The sequence below is a fragment of the Cottoperca gobio genome, chromosome 9, assembly GCF_900634415.1.
Source record: "Cottoperca gobio chromosome 9, fCotGob3.1, whole genome shotgun sequence".
Taxonomy (NCBI): Eukaryota; Metazoa; Chordata; class Actinopteri; order Perciformes; family Bovichtidae; genus Cottoperca; species Cottoperca gobio.
Genome location: NC_041363.1, coordinates 23907976 through 23929725, shown reverse-complemented (window position 1 = coordinate 23929725; position 21750 = coordinate 23907976). Strand labels below are relative to the sequence as shown.

Genomic DNA, 21750 nt, shown 5'->3' with positions numbered 1-21750 from the left:
GGCCGGGGTGTGTTTTAGCTAAGTGTCCCGTTTGACCTCGGTGACCTTCACTTCCCCTGTTTTTCCTGGTGGCAAGCGCTCTCAGAGTTTATTCACTCCCTGGTCAGGGGGTACAAGGGGGTGGGGGGAGCCATTTCCTGTATTAGCCCCCTTTCTCCCAAACAACATGTGTTCCTCTCTGGTTTGGTTTGGTTAGCTTAGCGCGGAGGAGCTGCTGTCCCACATCGCCTCATAATGGCATTTTGAAAGTCCCCTGTGCACAGCTCTGGCCCCTCTCCATCTCCCCTCGCTCCCCGGTGTCAGGTTGCTGACTTATCAGACAGACGGGCGGGTGAGTCATAGTCCCACACACCCCGACTCACATACAGCTCTACCAACATACTGTTTTGTTGTTGGAGTATTGGCCAAAACTGGTCTGAAGGAAAACACATTTATTTTGTGTTTATTTTAACTTTCTATTGGTTATGATAACCTTCAAGCATGATTTCAGGAGTCAGGTTTACAATAATGTCCAATACAGTCTGATTCTTTTTAATTATTCTAAGCAATTAAGTCAATGAATCAATGAGTCGAGTGTTTAAAGTCTCCACAAGGAAATTCATCTACATTGAATTGCAGATTTGACATAACTTCAATATTCTTTGTCATGTGCAGTTTTGTTTACACTAATGTGGAAACCTAATTAAAGGAAGAATGAGAGCAGAAGCAAAAAGGGTTCCAGTGTCCTGCAGGATTAGGGAAGACCAGTGGTATTTCTGTAGCCTTTCAACGCTCATGCTCACTGATAAGAAAAGCCATTGCTGCTGGAGCAGCATCCTTATCAGTGCTATAGAGACGTCATACAGTATTGTCTAACTGAGGCATGAGAGGATTTATTTTATTGTTTTAAGGATTAAGGGCTTTTGTCTCCAGCCCTAATGAGTCTGAAAACGTCTCACAAATCTCTGCAGTCCATGTGCAACATATTATCATAACCAATAGGAATAACAGCAAAAATTCAAATTTGAATAGCTTGATTTTGAAGTATTTGACATTTCTTTATGTTGTCAATTCTCCACTTACTAAAGTTTCCTCTCTGCTGCAGTTATTTATATTCACTCAACTGTACAATTATTGCTTTTTTTGCCATATGAGCGACATGGCTGTAGGGATAGATATGTCGTTCTGTTCACCCGAAAACTGAAATATCTCTACAGTGATTAGATGTTTTGTCATTAAGTTGACATTCATATCCCCCTCAGGTTGAATCTGAATAACTTTTCCTTTAGTGCCACTATCAGGTCAAAAATACCACTTTGGTTTATGACCTAATACCGTCTAAATGAATGACTACACCATTAACCTCAACTGGGCTTTATGTTTTGTGCTAATAAGCCATTGTTAGCATGCTAACATGTTAAAATAAGACAGGAACATGGAAAACAGTCTGTTTGAGGGCGCTAAATCCAAAATTCAGAGCATATGTATGATTGAAGGATTGCCTCCACATGGTTCTCAACGTGGCGGCGGCGAAGCCAGGGGCTAGCAGCTAACATTGCTTAGGGCGCTAATAATGCAAATAATGGCAACAGTGCTGACAGAGCTAACAGTGTTAACTTGTGGGGGAACCAGAGGGTGGGCCTTGCGCTTTTGCAACAACGCCATTGTTCTATATTAATGCTCTGAATGCCTTTGGTCTAAATAGAACCTTTAATAGCAACATTTCAGCACTGTCATTGTGAGCCAGTTAGCACCCGGACATTAGCATTTAACTCAAAGCACCCTTGTGCCAAATGCTGCCTTCAAATGGGGTTGTGGAGAGATTACATTGTTGGTTAGTCTAGTTTTGGTTAATGTCAGTACTTATTAGTTAAAATAAGAAAACAGTAAAAGTTGCAGTTTGAGGGTCCTGACATAAATGATAACCTAAACGATGTGCTTCTGTGTTTGTTTGTCCAGCTTGTTCATGTTGTCTGTTACAGTGTGTAACACGTTACCTTTCCCTGTGCGATGATGTAGAAGGTGCTGCCCTCCTCTCCCTCCCGGATGACGTGCTCTCCCTTGTCATAGTATTCCTAATGGGAGAGAGTGAGGTAATAAGGGGGAGAACAACAGTCAGAGCTAAAGCATTACATTGATTTAACCATTGAACCGGCTGGTCTGATTCCTGGTAGCCAGTCCCCTGCGGGGTGAGAGCTGGAGTTCAGCCATCAATGATGCTTTGTCATTCGGAGCTGATCAGGAGAGGATTTTTGGGGGCTCATGAGATTAATGAAACATGGAGTAGGCTACAGCTCGATAGTATATGTTGATTATAATGTTTTTAATGTCTGTCATGAGGGCCTTTCAGGATCATGATCATAGGATTTGACAGTGGTTATTATTTAGCAGAAATAGCAAGAAAGGGCAGATAACATGGGTTTTAAAATTCAGACATTTTTGGTATCAGGTTGTCTTGTGCATATAAAGAGAAATGTCACCGACATTCTGCTCTCAAATCGTCAGATATAGAGAACAGCGCTTCACCCCATGATACATGATGCCACATGATATTATTAAAGCTGGGGTAGGCAGTATATTTTTGGCATCATTAGGCAAAGATTCCATATTAACCTTTCAGCATATTGTAATTCAAGTGATCTGAGAAAAGATAAGACTTCTGCACCTTCTCTTGGCTCTGTTTTCAGACTTGTTACGGTGGACCCTGGCCAATCACAGGTCATTTCAGAGAGAGAGTGTTCCTATTGGCTGTTCTACAAATGCTAATACACGAGCACATCTCTTCGGTAAAAGTCTGATAGAACAGCAGATGGCATTGGCAACAACTGCCTACACTGCAAAGCAACTTAAAAAAGGAAGACGATTTATTAAGTCTGACAATATCGGCTAAGCGTTTCAGAGATTAATTGAAAATGTTGATAATAGTTTAGCCTTCTGCTAACCACTGCGGCTAGCGTGTCTCGGACACGATAGCAACGGCAGTAGTGAAGCGCAAGCAACATGTTTTTCTCCATTTCTCTAAAAGTGTAGCCTTCTGCGTGAGCTCACCGCTGCGGCAAAGCCTCGAAGCATATGTTACGGTGAGCCGAAGGCTTAAATTATTAGCAACATTTTTTCATCATCTCTGAATCGCTCCGCCAATATTGTAGCAAGCTAGAGGCTTAAATCCCAGTATGTAATCTCAAAGGGCTTTACAGGCCCACAAGTTTGAATGGCCAGAATGATGTTTGAAATTAATGAATGAATGTATGAAACATGTGCATATTCCCGTGCTCTTATGGTAGGAAGGGGAGAGCGGAAGGATAGCATGCCATAGCATAAAAAGAGGTATCCTGATATATCATGTCCTGGTAAGTCCTGAAATGATGTGAAGTGAAGACCATTGCATTGCAAAGTTGTAACCAAGTCCCTAATTTTATATATCAGGTCACCTATCAGGAGTACACGATCGTCTTTTTACCACAGATACTTATCGCAGGAAAAAGTCAAATGTATGTTTAACCCTATGTTATTGTAGTGCCTTTCACTGGTAAGAGTTAAATGGTAACATAGCCTGAAGTATTGCTGTGACTTGCATAATATACCCTTTTCAGAATAGTGTTTTAAGAGTCTCGTTTTATAACTAACACCTGTCAGCTAATTAGGCACAAGTAGTTCCTTTGGCATGGTTTAAGCTCACACTCCGACACACTCTGGTTGATCACACTTGACCAAGAAAGTTTGTTTCAATGGTTAGTTCAGTCTTATGAGCATCATAAAACTCAATGACTCCTTGAAATATTCATGAGCCAAACACTGAGGTACATGGTGTTCTCTCAGTGCACTCATTCAGACGCAGATTCCTCCACTTCATGCCGTCGGTCATTCAGAACCTAACACACCATCCACAGCACTAAAGCCAGCCTGCTGAATCAGTGAGCTGCCAGATCGCCTACCATTTTAAAGCTTTTAGGTGAAGAAGGAGAAGCGCAAAGAAGGAAGGTGACCAGGAAGAAATGTTCTCTTGGACGGATGCCAAATTCCCACAGCTGAGACAACGGCTGTAATCCATTGCACCATAGAGGACTGTGGCCGGAAAGTGAACAAACAAATCAGAGCAACCATGCGTAAACATTCCCTGGTGTTTACTGTCAAAACTCTTGACACAAGTGGCATTTTTCCTTGAGGGTCCTAGCTTGTTTACGTCACATTTACGCTTCAGGAGAGCCTGGTTTAACACCCGTCAATGACAGCGGAGACAACATGCCAAGGTTTTGTTTATAAAGACTGTCTGGATGATACAGCGACTGTGCAGGGGAGCGACACCATTTGAATTGTGTCTCGAGTTTGTTATGCCAAGCTGAATCATGAACTTGAGCCAAACATTTACCTTTTCAGGAAGGAAAGAGGACATTTTCACTAAAGAGCTTAAAAGCACGCTTTTTCATAAAATACTTCAAGTACCCTGACCCCCAACAATCACATACATAACCTTGTGTCTTATCTTTACCATCAGCTTGCTCTGATTCGGGTTGCTCATGTAGAGAAAGCCACTTATGGTCAGCTGTGTGTGTGTGTGTGTGTGTGTGTGTGTGTGTGTGTGTGTGTGTGTGTGTGTGTGACAGGTCACAGCACATATTTAACTCTCTGTTCTCTCTGCTTCCAGCAACAGAAACACTAAAACCAGAAGTAGGACTAAACCTGTTTTAAGACCACCGCAGTGTTCAGCAGCCCCCATGTGGACTGGTTGTCCTGTGTTGTCATTGAAAGCATCTTGCTTCCTTCAAGGAGCTGTTAAAATATCACCCAGCACACATGAATGATTTAAAAAGGGCGCAGTGACAGTTCACAGGGAAGTGATATTTATGTTTTTCAAAATTCAAAGGTGTCACATACCAGCAAGCTAAGATTGCTTCCACGTAAAAAAAAAGAAAGAAGAAAAAAGGTATTTTGATCTAACCTTAGTAAGCTTGTTATCTTTAGGCTGGCCCCAAACATAACGACCTGTAATGATAAATGTAACAGTTTTGTTTCTACAGTGTGTGGACAGCATCCTCGGCGGTTGTCAGGGTTTCCCCACACACACATCAGGATATCAGATCGTAAATAGTGAACATGTTTAGTATTTGTCATTTGAAATCGGTGCAGCCAGAATGGACTACCGAGCAGATTGGGGAATGCAAAAAAAAACACTATTAAAATATTGCACAACACAGGAAAATCTGGCAAGATAATCTTAAGAACCACCAAAAAACCTGAGCTTTACTGAGGGAGGGGGGAATCGGGCCCCAAAATTCCTTTATTCTTTTCTGTAGTGTGCATCCTGCATTTGGTGAGCTTCCAAGTTCAGACCACTATTGCCAGGATGCAGCTCTCATGGTAAGTTTGTTAGTTTTTTTTGGACGACTCTACAAGATATTTCATGCCCAAATCATGAGTGAGTGTAAAGAGAATTTCTTTTCATTTCTATTTAATGTTTTGGCTTTCAGCAGACCTCCTTTGCCATTAAAGCTGTCCAGTTCGAATTCCAATCAGCAGATCAGACTGAAAACCTGACAGAGAATCCTCAAAAACAAGGTACCCTCCTCACACACACACACACACACACACACACACACACACACACACACACACACACTCACACACACACACACACACACACACACACACACACACACACACACACACACACACACACACACACACACACACTAAGAGACATACTACAGGTGAAAACACACACACCAACATACCAAATTCCATTCCCCACTGTTTGACAAGAAGCTTCAATATTATCTGGCGGATTCTCGACGAACATCTGCACCACTATTAGGTTACAGCCCCCCCCCGACAGGCAACAGACTCAGCTCCATCAGAAATGACTGAATAAGGACATTTTCCCCGTAGTGGAAAGTAGTGAGACGACCAACGATTGGAAGGAACGTCCTTGAAGTTTTCATTGTGAAAAGACGCTGAGAAAAGCTGTTTCTGACCCGAAGCTGACAAGCTGCGCTCCGCTTTCTCCTTCAACGTTGAAATACAATGCTTATGGAGGAGAACAGGGGCGAGCCATTCTACTGCACACTTACACACACATTCACTTTTACACACACACACACACACACACACACACACACACACACACACACGCATGTTCTCACACCAAAAACCTGTCACTCGCACATCTTTAAGAAATCACTCGTCCCCCGTTTGAATAAACACTTTCTGGGGCCTTGGTCAAATAATTATGGTAACAATATACAGCGCCCGGCGATGACAGGAATAATATCGGCTCTGTTCATCAACAAGGTAATTTGTGAGTTCTTGCCGACTGGAGGTAAAAAGAAAATGCTGACACGCAGTAATGGTATATGGCCAAATGGTAATGATATTTTGACAGCAGCTATCTGCAATGCTGGGGCTCCCATGAGCTGTTAGAGGGTTGTGCAATACTGAGGCAATACAATGAAAAGTCAAATTGTCCCTCTCGTAGAAATATAGATAGTTTGACAGAATAACTTACCACCTCGAGGCAGTCCACTATTTTGCTTAGCTTGTCTTCTGGTAGATTAGCCAAGAGTGAAACACTGACAGAAATGACAAAACACAGGTAATGAACATTCATTTCTGCATGTACGTTATAATACAAATTACTATACACATGATGCCAGCGACCTTTCATGTACAACTATGTTTCCTTTGTCACGGTAATCAAGTAATCACCAGGACAATAACACAACATGATCTAGACTTGATGTTTGTTAAGTTTCTAAGTGTTCTATGATATTACTCTTATTATCAATGCTTTGATATACTTAAGACCTCTGAAAAGAGGTCTATGCCGGAATGTTTTCTCAATCCTACATCTGCTGCCCAACCCTGCAGCTCTTTGCAGTTTTTAACCTTTTTTAGCCTCTTGTTTTTGTTCTGAGAGCACCAAGCTCCTGGCTAGCACTGAACAGCAGAGAGCCGAATTAAAGGAGTTGCTAATGTTGAACATCTTGGTAAAGATTCATATATTTAGCTCAAGAGATGGTGGAGACCTTCCAAACCAGACTAAACCACATTTTCTTAACAAAAGTTAAGTACATATTGGATGTCTTGTTCACAAACAAAACAAGACTAACTTGATAACCAATGGTGTATCAAGCATCTGCGGCTTTGAGTTTGTTTTGGAATCTTTCTGCCCCGTAGTGGTCCAAAATAGCTTAAAGCATTTTTGGATACAGGTATATTGCTGAGTGTCCACATAGCATTGTTTTCTTTTGTTTTTTGTGGACATGCATCAAAGAGCGCAGGTCGGATTCGGACCTGGGCTGCCTTAGAACTGAGCCTCAGTACATGGGGTGCCTATCAGCCTCTTTTTCCAATTATTTTTTGGTCAGTAATCAGGATTTTGACCTTTACTATCCAATTATATATCATCACTCTAATATATTTGTATAATGATGAACTGTCAAAGTGACTTGTTGACTAACCAAAACCGATATTACTAGTATTTGGCTCAAAGCTGGTGGTCACTTTGTACCCTAACCATCCAAAAGGTGCTTTCAAATCAGAAAAAAACAACAGACTTGACAAAGAAGACGGTACTTAACACTCATCGCCTCTATCTTGCCACCACTTCCTTATATAGGGAACATTTGTTGTGTGTTATCGCTAACAAGAACCACAATAGTAAGGTGATGCTAGCTGTTGGGCGATAACTTGGGACAAACCTTCGGAGGAAGTTGCGGTACTGTTCATGTCGCGTCTCAGCCGTCCTCCTCATGATGTTCTGAAACACCTCCCGGTCCAAAGCCCACACCCTCACTTTGTTCACCGCTGTGAAAGCAACATCACATCCATCAGAAGTGGGACATGGACCAGGTTCTGACCTCTCAACGAAAATCTAGTTAACCTGTGCCCCTGATCAGTAAATACTAAAGGAGTCACAGCTGTTTTAAATAGCAGAGGGTCTAGGAAAACTTGTAGAGTGACAACCAAAGAACTTCCACTTTATTTTCCCCTACCTTATCTTTTTTCCCCATCTTCTTAATTTAAGCCCTCTATCACGACAAAGAAATGATATTGTTTTATTTTGTGAAATAGACAAAGGAAGCGAGAAAAACATTGTAATCTGTCCTCTATCTTGATTGTGAGTCACGTCAAATCTACAGAAACTCTGAGACAGGCTTCTGAGGAAGTAGCTGTGAAAGTTTGACATGAACCAGTAGCAAAGAAAGAGTTCCCCTTTATCCACTTCATCTGTTATCATGTAAAACCCACTCAGAGAGACTTGTCAGACTGTCATGGTTTTCCAGTTCACCCTGAATATTGAGGTCAAATCAGTGTCCCTCCCCCAAGGACAACCAGTAAATTACTTGGTTAAATATACAAACCCGGACAAAGAGCACTCACATACTACATGGTATGCGCTTTCCAAACGCCAAGGAAGTGAAAACCAATCAGAATGCAAAGCTGTGGATATCATGTAAAGCCTTTGTCAACACACCCAAAGCAAAAGCTTGTTTACTTGGGTCTAATGACTTATCTGATTCTCCTGCTCTCACTATCAGGTGATTCATTTAACAAGTCACTGCAACTCAGATGAAGGTCAGATGAAGTGTCAGATTACATTCAGGAGTCAGGAGTGCGTTGGGGGGTATAAGAGAATATGATGCTAAAGGGTACTGGACAGATGGAAAACAAATGATCATTGATCACCGTGGCTGCTAACATAAAAAGGTACTTTTACTTCTCAGCTGAAGTTAAAAGTCTGCAGGTGGTAGCTGTTGTTAATTATCCTTGTGTGAAAATCTAAACAATCCACAACATCTACATATCCATGAATATGCATTTTGTTCTTGTCTGTCATAGAATCATTATATATATATTTTATTTTATTTAGTTTCTTAGTTCTCGTCCTGTGTTTAACAGCTATAGGACAAAAACCCCTCAATGGCTTCCCACCAATGATAACAGCCAATTGTGTTTGTTGAAACGCATAACCAAGTAAGAGTTTAATGATTAGTTATTCTCCGCTGCTGTTCATCTTTTATTTTATTTGCAAAGGATTATGTGAAGCCCCAAAACAAACAACTTAAAGTAATCAACCTTTTTGGAAATACACTTCTGAGAACACATGAGAAGATCTACACAGCTCTCGTGTCTGTGAGCACTGAATGACAAATAGAGTCAGGACGTGTTTAGCCTAGCTTAGCATAAATACTTAAAAAAGGGTTTTTGAACTGTTCTTTTTACTGATGTTGGGAACAGCTCTTGGCAGTCTTCTCCTCTAAAGGAGGATCAGGCCACTGCCTTCTTTTGTATTACAATACATCATTGACAAAGATCTTTGTTTTGTCTTTTATATTTAAAGGCTGAAGCTTGATGTTGTAAACATTCAGGGCTCTGCTCAAACTTAAGGGTGTCCGTGGCCGGGGAGATTTTTCCCATTTATGGCAGTTACTATATGCACTATTTTTCAAGCCATTTGATAATAGAATGACTTCAAATCTGTATATCATTTGGGGAAAACATGATAGTTGCCAGGGAAAATAATGTCCTGTAGAGCCTACATCCTACTTTTTATCTTCTCCAACTGTAACACAACAAACGTTGAGGATGACTGATGTTAACTCCTGCCACCTAAAAAGAGGCAAAAATGGTCTGATGTTACTATTTTTAAGTTACATAACTTAGGTAAGAATGACTAATACTACTACTAATTACTAGCATTACTAATCTTGAAACCTACTTTTGTTGCTATGCTGGAGTAGAGTTTGCAGAATGAATGTTTAAATGGCAAATCTGCTACTTTTGAATTCAACGCCAAAATAACCTGGACTGCTCTACAACAAACCAAGGATCCTCAAAAATCCCAAGTAAATGTGGTCTTCAATACTCTGAATTGAATAATAGGCCAACAGAAGAACATTTACTCAATTATATTGGGTAGGGAATAGCATAGTAGTAGTTAGCATAGTGGCTCATCTGGAAAACAATCGGATCAGGAGAACTAGAGTTCGGACGTAGGTTTAGTCTTTACTGCATGTAAAAATATTTACCTCGCACTGATGCCGTCCGTGTGCAGTTGTACAGAATGGCTAATTCTCCAAACGTGGTCCACACCGTTATCGATGTGAGCAGTTTGTTATGTTGAAACACATCCAGCTTCCCATCTGCAAATATGAAAGAAGAATCAATAGTTTATAGGACACAGGAGACAGACATATGCTACAGGCAGAACCTAATTGGCATTTTAATTGCATTCAAATCACAACACAAAATTCTTTGAACACTTTTCCTGATTTCACCAACTGGTAGATGTGGATAGAGCCTGAGAGAATACTTGCAGCAGGTGTCTGGAATCTGTTACAGAGACTCAGGGTTTCACTTCCTGCATTTCTTGCGATTTTACCATTTTAAGAGCCCCAACATCATTAATCCTGGGATGTATCACAAACAATTACAGCAATAATTATCCTTCTGTACCCACCTACTGTAAAGCATGATACATATTTTAGGCTCTTGGTCCGTCGGTGACCCTGAAATGCAATTATTTGCTGTGTGAATTAAGACAATCACTGGCTCCTGATGCCTGTTGAGGAAACTTCTCCAGAGAGAGGCCTAATGGATACACTACTTACAGACTGAGCATCCTGGGGGCCCATATGAAGAATTGCTTGTTAATATAGATGGTATTATTGATGCATATGTAGTTACTCTACATCTACTCATCTTCTGCACGTAATGAGCTTACATACGTACATACATGCATTTTGTATTGATGATGTGTAAATCAATTGGACACTTATCTGGAGTGTTGCAGGAACTGAATATGACTTTAATGTTCTTGCTACTATTGTTGTTAGTAGAATCTGGTTTGTTCTCTGTATAAGCTGGTTGGTAAACAGCGGCAGGTGCCTGGCTGCTGTTTTAAAGGGCTGGCACACCCACAAATGTCTCAGAAACGCTGAGGAAAGCCGAGGGCTTTAACAGTATTAAATACTTATTTGCAAGTGCTGACGACTTAATTTGCAACTGTGACATATCTGATTGTGTCAGGATTAAATGTGTTACAGTTACTCTACTGGAGAGACTACATTACGCTGCATAGTCCCGTCCAGGGTGAGAAATCTCTGTAACAGACAGCAGAGCAAAAAACAAGGACATCTTGTCTGTGAATGGCTAATTTCATCACCAACCACACTGGCAGAGGACCAATCATTGTGTCGAGGCCATGTGGTCACCTAGAACACTTACTGTAGTTGCCTAGTTACTTTGAGAGAGTTACCACCAGTTACTGTGGATGAAAAGGTTAGAGGCTATACCAACTACAAAACAACCAACAAGGCCTTACATTCATTTATTAAAGTAAATAAACAAGTACGTAAATTAGTAAATGAATAAGGAAGTAATTAAGAATATGTGTTAGGGTTATGCTGCATTTCAGTATGTGCTTCATACACACTGTGGCTAAACTGGATGAATACATTAGTGTCTAAAATTAAGAGTGTTGCTCTCCTGCTAAGAGTTGATAAACCATAGGAATTTATACACCTGCCAAGAATACTTTTCACTGGCCAAATTCATTATAATCTGTACTTTTCAAAGAATAACTTTAGGCTACTTAACATCTCAAACTGGCACAAAGGTTTGCAAATGTTTAGATGCCATACATCTGTGTAGAGCAGTGGAACCTATCGAAAGCTTGCTTGATGCAGAGCTGCAGTTTTACTTTGATTTGATTGGCTCGTGGTCAGAGGCGCTGTACAGAAGCCAGTGAGGGCAAAGTTTTAGAACACGCAAAGACTAAAATATTCATGAAACCATCTGAAAAAAGCTACATGCCGATGTGGCAGGTGACTCGGTTTTTCCTGCCAAATTCATTCTTTTTTCCTGTTAATTTCAGACCCTCTAACCCTGCAGTCAGCACAATTTCAACTCAATAATTGGTCACTTAAAATATAGTTAAATGTAACATAATACACAGATTGGGAAGGATACACATGAAGAAGGAGATGAAAAATAAATTCTCACATTGAATCACAATTTTCTGTATTTTCTTTCATGGACCTTTTAGGAACAAAAGGTCCGAGAATATGTGAAGTTAACAGCTCATGTATACGTCAAATCACATGTTTACACCTGCAATCATTTACAAGTGAAACACAAAACTTAATATAAGAAATGTGCAAAGTCATTAATGGTGTTTATGTAATACTCCATGTCTGGCCCTAGATTTTCATCCACATCACACTTTGTGTAATATCCTCCCCCTGGATAAAATGATTTGTGTAACAAATCCAACCTCAGTATAACTATAGTGAATGTGATCATTTAAGTTTGTAATTGTTTACATCGAAATAAATGTATACGTTGCTTGATGAAGACAGACACTGTAACACTGTTGGACGACTTCTCCTTCCACAGCAGGTAACCAACACTGTTTTCTTTTTTTACTTCAGACTGATTTTGGAATCAGACAGTTTGCATGTTTCACACAGTGAACGAGCCAACACGACAGAAACAGATTTCTCTTCATTGAAAACAAGATTGAGAATATACAGAGTCTCTCAGGACAAATCTGCAAAAAAGTGTGCAAAGTAAATAGAACCGTGTGAAGAAATGCAAAAACATGTTTTTTTATGCACGGGTTAATTTTGAGTTTGGGATACTTTGCTTCCATAACATGTCTCTTCTCTGACTAGTGGAAAGAAAACATCCAAAATACACATTTAGTGTTTCTTTTACTAACTTTGTCTATTTGTCTGTAGATTTCCCCTAAATTCACCAAACGTTTGCATTAGATAATGCTTCATTTTCATATGTATTTCATAGCATTTCAGAAAATGTGTAATACAAAATAAAAATGTCTTACTGTAGGTCATGAACTGGGGAGTGTGTCCAAACTTTTGACTGGCACTGTATCTTTAAAGACAGTTTTCTCAAAATGAGTTTTGTTGGCATAACAAAATCAAAGGTTCTTATAGAAGGAATTTTAGATATCTCCTTATATCACTCCATAAATCAGAGAATACTGTCAACAGCATAAATAAAACATCTATTTTTATTTTTTCAGGAATAACATTTTCTATAAATCAGGCTATGACTGATATACTAACAAACCTCTTTAAAAACCTTCAGATTATAGATATGAAACTGGAAAGTTGGGTGTATGTTTTGAATCTGGCTTTATCATGTTCAGATTTCTGTATGTGAATGACCACATAAATAATAAGATGAGGCCTAATTTGCATATTTAAAGATACAATTTTAAATTCCCTCTTAAATTATGTGAAACTGTTAAATGTGCCCAGAAATGCTAAATCCACTCATCATTTCCCAGGAGTTTATACATGATGTGCTTGTTCTATCCCTTTAGTGGCAAGTGAAAAGATTAACACTCAGCAAGCACAGGAAGCACTCATCAGTAAAATCACCCGCTGAGGCTACGCGCTTCCTCATTGAACATGTCACATGTTGCCGCTGCTTCTTATTGGGTCTGACATGTCATGTGCTGTATGCTCTTATCCAGAGTGACATACAGTGAACTAACCACAGCAACTCGGGGTTAAGTGGGCACAATGGTGGCAGCCCCTGGTATTGAACTCACAACCCTCTGATGGGGGTGTTTGGACTGTAATCTGAAGTGTGTCAGCAGTGGAGAGAAAAGTGAATTACATTATTTATTTCCAGACTTGGAAGAAAGAGATAAAACAGGGGTGGACGTACCTGCCAGGACAAATAGATGGTTCCCAGGCTCTCCCTGCTTGATGACGTACTCTCCCTGCTGGTAGGTGCGCTCATACATACACTCCACCATGTCTTTGATCTGCTGCAGCTCCAGCCTCTTCAAGTACTGGTTCTTGTTCAGGGCTTCTGTCAGCACCCTCTTTACACTGTCACCGACGACAACAGAGGAAGAGTTAGAAATGTGACCTCTACTGTGAAAAAAGAGTGAAATGTTGCTGGGGGTGTTAGTTATTGTATGAATGAAATAGACAGGGGGGGTCCTTGTGTTTGTCACGTGTTTTAGCATCTTGTCTGATGCTTGTCTTTAGCATGTTTGTGTCAGAGTGACTGTAAATAAGAAGTGGACGTAGTCACAGTGACGTCACACATCGGTTTGTAGACTGCGGTTTTGAAGCCTTGAGCTTGGCATTTTGGCTGTGGCATCTTGTTTTTTTTTTATACATATATATACGTATACACATATATATATATATATATATATATATATATATATATATATATATATAAATAATATTTTGATGGTAGTATTTTGAACGTATCAATAGCTTTTTGAATCGTTTGGTTGGATGTGTTTTGAGGGAACACGTTTTTAAGTGCAGTGTTTCATTTTGCCAGACATTTGTGGAGTTTTGATAACCCTTTTTTTAGTTTTGCGTTTTGAGAAATTGAGCTATAGCTTGAGGAAGCGTGTTTTAAACGATAGAGAAATAAACCTGTAAGTAAAGAATACGTCTCCCAGCACTGAAAGCAGCTATGTGGTGCGTTCCTGCGCCCACTGAGCCACCAGGACCCACATCCACATTACTCCCCACGTTTCTAGTCTGAGTGATAAATACTTTGTCTCCTGTGAACAGATGACTAGTCGCAGCCTCTGGGCTCCTTCCGACAATGAATCAAGTAAAACAGCGAAAACATAAAATCATCATGAGCTGTCAAAGTTCACCGTTGTGCATTTTAACAGCTGCAGCAAGAGGCGGCGAGAAGAAGACATCACTTCCTTCGGGGAGTTGTAAACCGAAAAGGTTAAGAGTCTCGGTTGAATGCAAACTATAGATCATGAGAACGGGTCGCTGCAGGAAGTGGGTGGTCTGTTTATCCACCTTATCGTGTGTAATAAATTATCACTTTAGGCTTCATAAAAGCAGAGCAGATGACGTCAGTCCTTATTTTTCAACCCACATCCTCTCCTCCCACCTAGCTGTCATTAATCTGCCAGAGTCTGCAACGCGTTACATTATCATTCACAGAAGATGAGTTTTCTGTTTCAAAGGGCCAGTCTGCATGAGGGTACCAGACCTGCCTCATTTACATTATTTTTGGTTACATAATACATGCTGGCTTATTAGCGACACATGTTTTAAACATGAGGATCAGGTTGAGAGAGGGAGACTCTGCATGCTCACATTTATTCACTGCAGAGCGCTGTTTTCATGTTGTACAATATAAACAAAAGGCAATTTGACTTTCATGTCGGAAAATCGAGCAAGACCCACTGCTCTCATGAAATAACCTTTTGTGTTGTTTCTTGTCTCACTGAGCTTGTTGTGTGCACCAGGGCTGCAACTATGGATTATTAATCAATGGGTCTTTACAACGTCAGAATATAGTGAGAAATGACCAGTGATGCCTTTTAAATGTTTTGTTTCGTCAGTCCAAAACCCAAAGATATTCACTTTAATATGATATGAAACAGAGAAAAGCCGGAAGTCTCCACATTTCAAAGGCATGAAAAATGACTTTAATGACGTTTAATGACTGCAAAAATGACGTTGCAGATAATTGATTATCAAAATAGTTGGCGATTATTTTTCTGTCAATCACTTATCGATTAGTGGACTAAGGGTTGCAGCTCTCGTGTGCACAGTAACTGACCTGACGTGATGGGGTCACAAATTAAAGATCCTTCAGTTGGATTTAATCTAAATTGATTAGTCTACACTTTGTTAGATCGTCAAAACAAATGTAAAACAGACTCTTTGTTCGCCCGGTTAAAAAGACAAATGAGTTCAGCACTCATTTAAGCTGGGAAAGAACAAAAGCTGCTAAATGCACAATCAGAGCAGAGAGTGGTGGAGGAGACGTGCACAGCATGTGTTGACTGGAGGTACATTTAAAAGGGATGACGATGTTGTGTTTGTCTTGTGATTCTAGAGAAAATGTTATTGGCTATTGACAGTTGACTGTTCTGTACAATACTGTTGAAATGAGAGCGTGTTGTGTGTTGTACAGACTGTAAAGCCCCTTGAGGCAAATTTGTTATTTTGAGCCGTATAAATAAAATTGACTTGACCTGTAAAAACAGTCAAAGAGGGTATATCAGAGTTGATGAAGCTTCTTGGACTGAAACCTTTTCCAACATTGTCAACACCAAACAGGAAGTCCAGTTGTCTTTACTTCTAGATATGCTCAGACCTCTGGACATACAGTGTACGACCACCGACACTGCTTCAGCTATCCAGCTCTGTAACCTTCCCTGACACTGAGCTTGTCTTGTTGCTGTATGTAAGAACAGAACACGATGGGCAGGAAGGTTTAAAGGAATAGTTTGACACTTTGGGAAAGTGAGATTATTTGCTTTCTGGCAGAGAGTTAAATGAGGAGATTGATCCCACTCTCATGTCTGTTCACTGACTATGACGCTAGATGCTAAGCTAAGGTTACCTTAGGTTAATGTGTCGGACTATTTTTTTGGCCGTGACTAGTAACGCCCTGGAATCACAGCTGGTTGCCTGGCAACTGCTGAGCCAAGAAAAAGACAGATATGCGAGTACAGAGTATCTCAACATGTACTGTCAAGTGTCTGGAGTTTGTCAGGTTTGCAAAGTGGTCTCTAACTTCACAAGTTTCAATATAACTCAACTCTTCTCCAACATATGTGCAGCTATCTTGCCTTCATCAGAATGACATCTGCAATTCTTCTATTTCTATCGCTAAACAGTTACAAGCGTCTGCTAACAATTTTATTTTTAGAGCCCAACCTAAAGGTGAAAAGCACACTTTTGTTCAGTGTACAAGGGAGCACATTTCCCCCAAATTCCCCAGTTCAGTTGGGACAGTGGGTTGGGTCAAAAGTAATTACATTTAATTTGAACACCTTATATTCACAATGTCACAAAAGGTATTTCTGATTGGCTGCCACTTAAACCTTCTCTCTGTGACTTCACACTGGGACTTATTCAATTAGGAAAGTCCTTTTTCTTGCTTTTGTTTGCTTTTTGTTGATTTGTAACTATAAACAATACTGTCCCAACCATCCAAGGGAGAGAAAGACCCACTGTGGACTCCTGTGTGACAGCACAACACAATTCCGGACAGCTACCACTAGCATCAACTGATAGGCCAGAACATAGGCTTTTAAACAATATGTATTTTGTATTGGCAAAACTAAAAACGATATAGTAGATAAAAAATAACAAAAGAGCCAAACATTTACTCCACTTTTAGGTTGAAAGTGAGGAGGGTGTGGCTGTGTATAAGCATGGTGATAGACATATTGCTTTCTAAGGCACTGTCCAAACCGACCCCGCTCTTCCCTATATAGGTGGTTGTTCTCTATATAATTAGTCATGTGACTTATAAATCACCATGCATACATACATACATACATACATACATACATACATACATACATACATACATACATACATACATACATACATACATACATACATACATACATACATACATACATACATACATACATACAAAACAACCTTAAAGACATGTTTGTTTTATAAAATACAATATTTACTCTTAATGTAAAAAGGTTCACAAGGTAAATATAAATGACTGGAGTTAAGATCGTCATTAATGTTTGGATATAGCTGTGCAGCGTGTTGTATTAGAGAAGTTCAGGACCACAAAGTCCTCTGCTGGAGGTTTTGGGATCAGCGCAGTTACAGTCAGACGATCAGTGAGCATCCTGTTTCATCTCTCTTCCTGCTCACAGCCACTACACGGCTCATCCTACACAAGCTTAATATTTAACATCTTATTCTTCAGAGTGCTCTGATGGTTTCAAATATTAGCTTCTTCGATTTTTTAACTTGTTGCCATTATTTTTTGTCTAAATGACCCTAAATGTCATTTTTTTCAGGCTGGAAGCCTTACGGTCCCCAGAGACAGCATTTTGAGATCAACTTACTTCCTTAATTTGATATACTTCCTGTCCGGATGGGACATAGTGTAACACAGACGGTTGGTAAATCAATGAAATAACAGCTGGGAGAAAGGTAATTGTTTTTCATGGGATGGGTAGAGCTCCTGTTTTATTGGGAAGACATTTAGATGTATAACTGTTTATACCTGCTGCTACACGAGAATCACTGTTTTATTAGATAATAAATGACAGAAAAATCTGCACTTCTGCCAATAATTGTAAATAGGGTTATAACACGTCATGAAACATTTCTTTATATTTCATGGGAGTAGTAAACCTACACTACTTGGTCAAAAGTATGTGGACACCCAACGATTAAAACATTTCTTTATAGTCTTGGCTTTGTCCACAGGGGCATCGTCCTGTTGAAACAGGAAAGGGGAAAACACAATCTGTCTCAAAGTAATAGCCCCGTTTATCTTAAATATCACTGTGTCATTAACATTTCCCTGTATTGGAACTAAAGAGCCCAAAGAGATCAACTTACTTCCTCAATGTGATATACTTATATATCCAGAGACAAAGACCACATGAAGAAATGGATTCCCCCTGGACATAAAATGTATTATATATCAAATATTGTTCAGATCTTTCTACATCAGTCGTGGCTTAAATTCACTGACCAGCAGCTGAAAACTCTGGGTGTGAACACTGAATAGTGTTGTTTCTACCGCGTCATCACACTAAAATCTTAACGTCTTGCCCACCTCCGTCTCCCACCTACTCCTTCTGCTTCCATTTTTAACACTCCTCCACCAGACTGCGCCTGAGGGTATCGTGAACCTTTAATTTTCCTCCTTCTTGCATTTTGAACCTTCCTGAACACAAACATCTCACCTTGCATCCTTCAATACCCTGGCCTTTTCGAAAGAGAACTTTGGCAGGCCGCTGGAGTCATAGGTCCTGGATGTGGGTTCGGCCGACACCCCGGCTTTGGCCCCTTTCCTTCTATTGAGGGTTTCCTTGATGCGAACACTGAGGTGGGGGCTGTTCCCCTTGCAGCCAGCTTTGATGGAAGGTTGCCTTGATGCCAGAGCTGCCGAGGCCCCGCTCTGGTTCTTCATCACATCCTGCAGCTTGTTGAGCTGGATGCACTTGTTCTGCAGCTCCTCACTCAGCTCGGCCAGAGCTTGTGTCTGTTTGGCCAGCTGCTCCTGGAGACCTTTGATCTGCTGCTCTTTGGCGTTAAGCTCCTCATCCCTCCTCTTGCCCTCTCGCTCCAGCTCGTCCACTCGTACCCTCAGGGAGTCGAGGGATGAGTTTTTGAACCCACAGTCTTTGTGGGCTCGGCTGTTGGAGGCAGCGGCAGAGCCGTCCGTGTGTTTGTAGCGCTTTGATTTCATTGAACCATTCCCCATCCTGTCATCTGAGGAGACAAAAGAGAGTCAATATTTGCTGAACATTATTGAAAAGTACATCCAACAGAAGTGATTTTTTTTCCAACAGTACAGTGACATCTAGCATGAAGAGGTCTCTTTGAGGAGGGTGGGAGTGAGGTTTCAAGCAAAAGAGCTGACGCTGTAAGGAGAGAACTGGAGAAAGACAGAAAGTGAGAGGAGAGAGAGCAAATCAGTATATAATGGTCAATGAGTGTCTTCTCCATTTATTATTCAGAAGGCAGGAAGTATTACATTACATCAATAGTCACTCCCTGTCTGCTCAGACACTGGCAGTGAGGGAGATGCTGTTCAGGAAGCTTATTAAAAAATTAGAATTTAGCAAAATAAGAATAAAGACTTTCTTTCAAAGATCTTTTTATTGATTGTCTATAATGAATAAAAGAGAAACTGTACAGGGAAAATTAGTTTTTTCTGAACAATATTCCCACATCCAATAACTAACCCAAGTAACAAGAAAAGTGTATAGCTCCTAGCTCCCGGGAAACTGCGTAGCTTCAGTTAGCAGTTAGCTCGAGTTCAGCCACAGCACCGGGGAACTGCGAACTCTGTGTTGCTGCAAACACGTGAAGATTAAAAAACAGCAGATGTTTTTTGGCTGGCTCTCAGAGTTTTAGCTGTTTGGTCGAATGTTGCGTATTCTTGCCCGCTGACTGACTGACAAACATTACACAGGAGTAAATGCAATACACAACATAAAAAGTAAATTAGAATACAATAAATATGCTAAACTACTACAAATAAAATATGAACATTAGAGATTGTATGGACCACGCTTACAGGTGAAATACTGCACCCTATTTCTTACACATTGAACCTTTAATAGTAACAAAAAGAGTAAGCATATATGTATATAATAATAATAATAATAATAATAATAATAATAATAATAATAATAATAATAATAATAATAATAAATAGCTACAGATTACTGTAAAATATGTAAAGAAGGGGCACCACACTTTGTAAGATGTACTCTCTGTTCCCCGGGTAGTATAACAGCTTTTCTCTAGATCCATGTAGGACATAATGTCTCTAGTCCAGTGTGAGATATAGTTACATTTTAAAGTGATCTTTAAAGCATGTTTCTGTAGTAAGAGTGTGTCTGGGAAGCAATTTCCGAGAACAATCCTGTTCTTGTTGTGTGGGACTGTCGCCCACTCTCACATACAGTACACTTCCTTCATGACATTCCTGCTCGGATAGTGAGTGGATGATCACATCCAACTGTTCTCAAACACTATTCTGACAATCACAATGACTGACATCATATATAAACCTATATAAAAAGATTACTGAAATATCCCTTCTTTTTTTTATCTTCCACTCTTTGACTGGCACATGAAAAATTTCCGGCAACAGATTTACTGACGTTTCATATCATAAGAATATTCTCCAACCATGTTTGCATGCAGGTAATTTAAAACTAATTGTGTTAAGTTTAAAACCTCTTCTAAGAGCATCGTGCACCTGCACCTCGCGATGCCTCGTCATTCTTCTCCTGAGAGAAATGAGTCCGTGTTTAGTTCAGAGGAGATCTCGCTACTCACCTGGTTTACTGTTCAGCCTTCAAACGAGCCTGTGAGATGATTTAAAAGAACAAATGATGCATTCGCACTTGCGAGCATGGAGAGACGGTCTAAATCTGAAACACTGGTCGCATCCTCTCCTCTAGCTCTCCCTCCCTCTCTCTCGCCTCGCGCTCTGTTTCCTCCTAGGCTGTGCGCGTTCCCGCGTGCGCGGCAGTCGGTATGATTGGCAGGTCAGGTGTGAAGTCCCCGGTTTTTATTTATTTTCTATTTAACAATTATGTAGTAACGTCAACTGAAAAACGTTGCATTCGTTGCAACAATAAGGCTAAATGAAATACGTGTAATTTAAGTTGCTGCTCGGGATACATTATTAACATTCAAAACATGTTCTTATTTAACCAGGAAAGTCTCCATTTAGATTGATTGTTCTGGCACCAATAACAATGAGTTACAGACAAAAAACAAAAAATTATGCCACAAAATCAGCATTGCACATACTTTTGATGATGAAATCATCAATAGCAAGTAGGCTACAATCATTTCATCCAAAAACCAAAATAAAAAGCACCTTAAAACAAGAGCTCTCTAAAACCATAGAAATAAAACAGATCAATCTGAAATAATCATTTTTATCTGTGAAGTAAGACAAAACACTGCAGGTGATTTAACATACATGTCATATCATAAACATTAGAAAGGCAGGATAAGGCATACGTTTGAAGCATATAATTAGAAATTTAAATAAATAAAGGGCTAATAGCTAAGCTAACGTTAAACCTTCCCACAGGTTGCAGGTTGTCGATTGCATAAAATATAATTTACATTCAACTTGACAGAAACCCAAAGCCATTCTAAAATAATGCAACACGATTTAATAGCTTTTTTTTCACTGGTTAAATTGGTTTTCCATTTTGCCAAAAAGTAGATCATATTTATTCAGGGAGTGCAGTTAGTAAGAGTGTAG

The 21750-nt window shown here is 40.0% G+C and overlaps 1 protein-coding gene across 1 annotated transcript in view; it reads right to left on the bottom strand.

Annotated features, from left to right (window-relative positions):
• prkg2 (protein kinase cGMP-dependent 2) overlaps window positions 1–20932 on the bottom strand; it is a 31929-nt gene extending 10997 nt beyond the window's left edge. Inside the window, exons 1-7 of the mRNA XM_029440248.1 lie at window positions 20805–20932; window positions 18695–19223; window positions 13678–13844; window positions 10008–10121; window positions 7677–7782; window positions 6482–6545; window positions 1977–2054 (exon numbers count right to left, since the gene is read on the bottom strand). Of these exons, the coding sequence (XP_029296108.1) occupies window positions 1977–2054; window positions 6482–6545; window positions 7677–7782; window positions 10008–10121; window positions 13678–13844; window positions 18695–19215 (1050 nt within the window). The 5' untranslated portion in view covers window positions 19216–19223; window positions 20805–20932. The remainder of the gene's footprint in view (window positions 1–1976; window positions 2055–6481; window positions 6546–7676; window positions 7783–10007; window positions 10122–13677; window positions 13845–18694; window positions 19224–20804) is intronic.
• Between the last annotated feature and the right edge of the window lie 818 nt (window positions 20933–21750).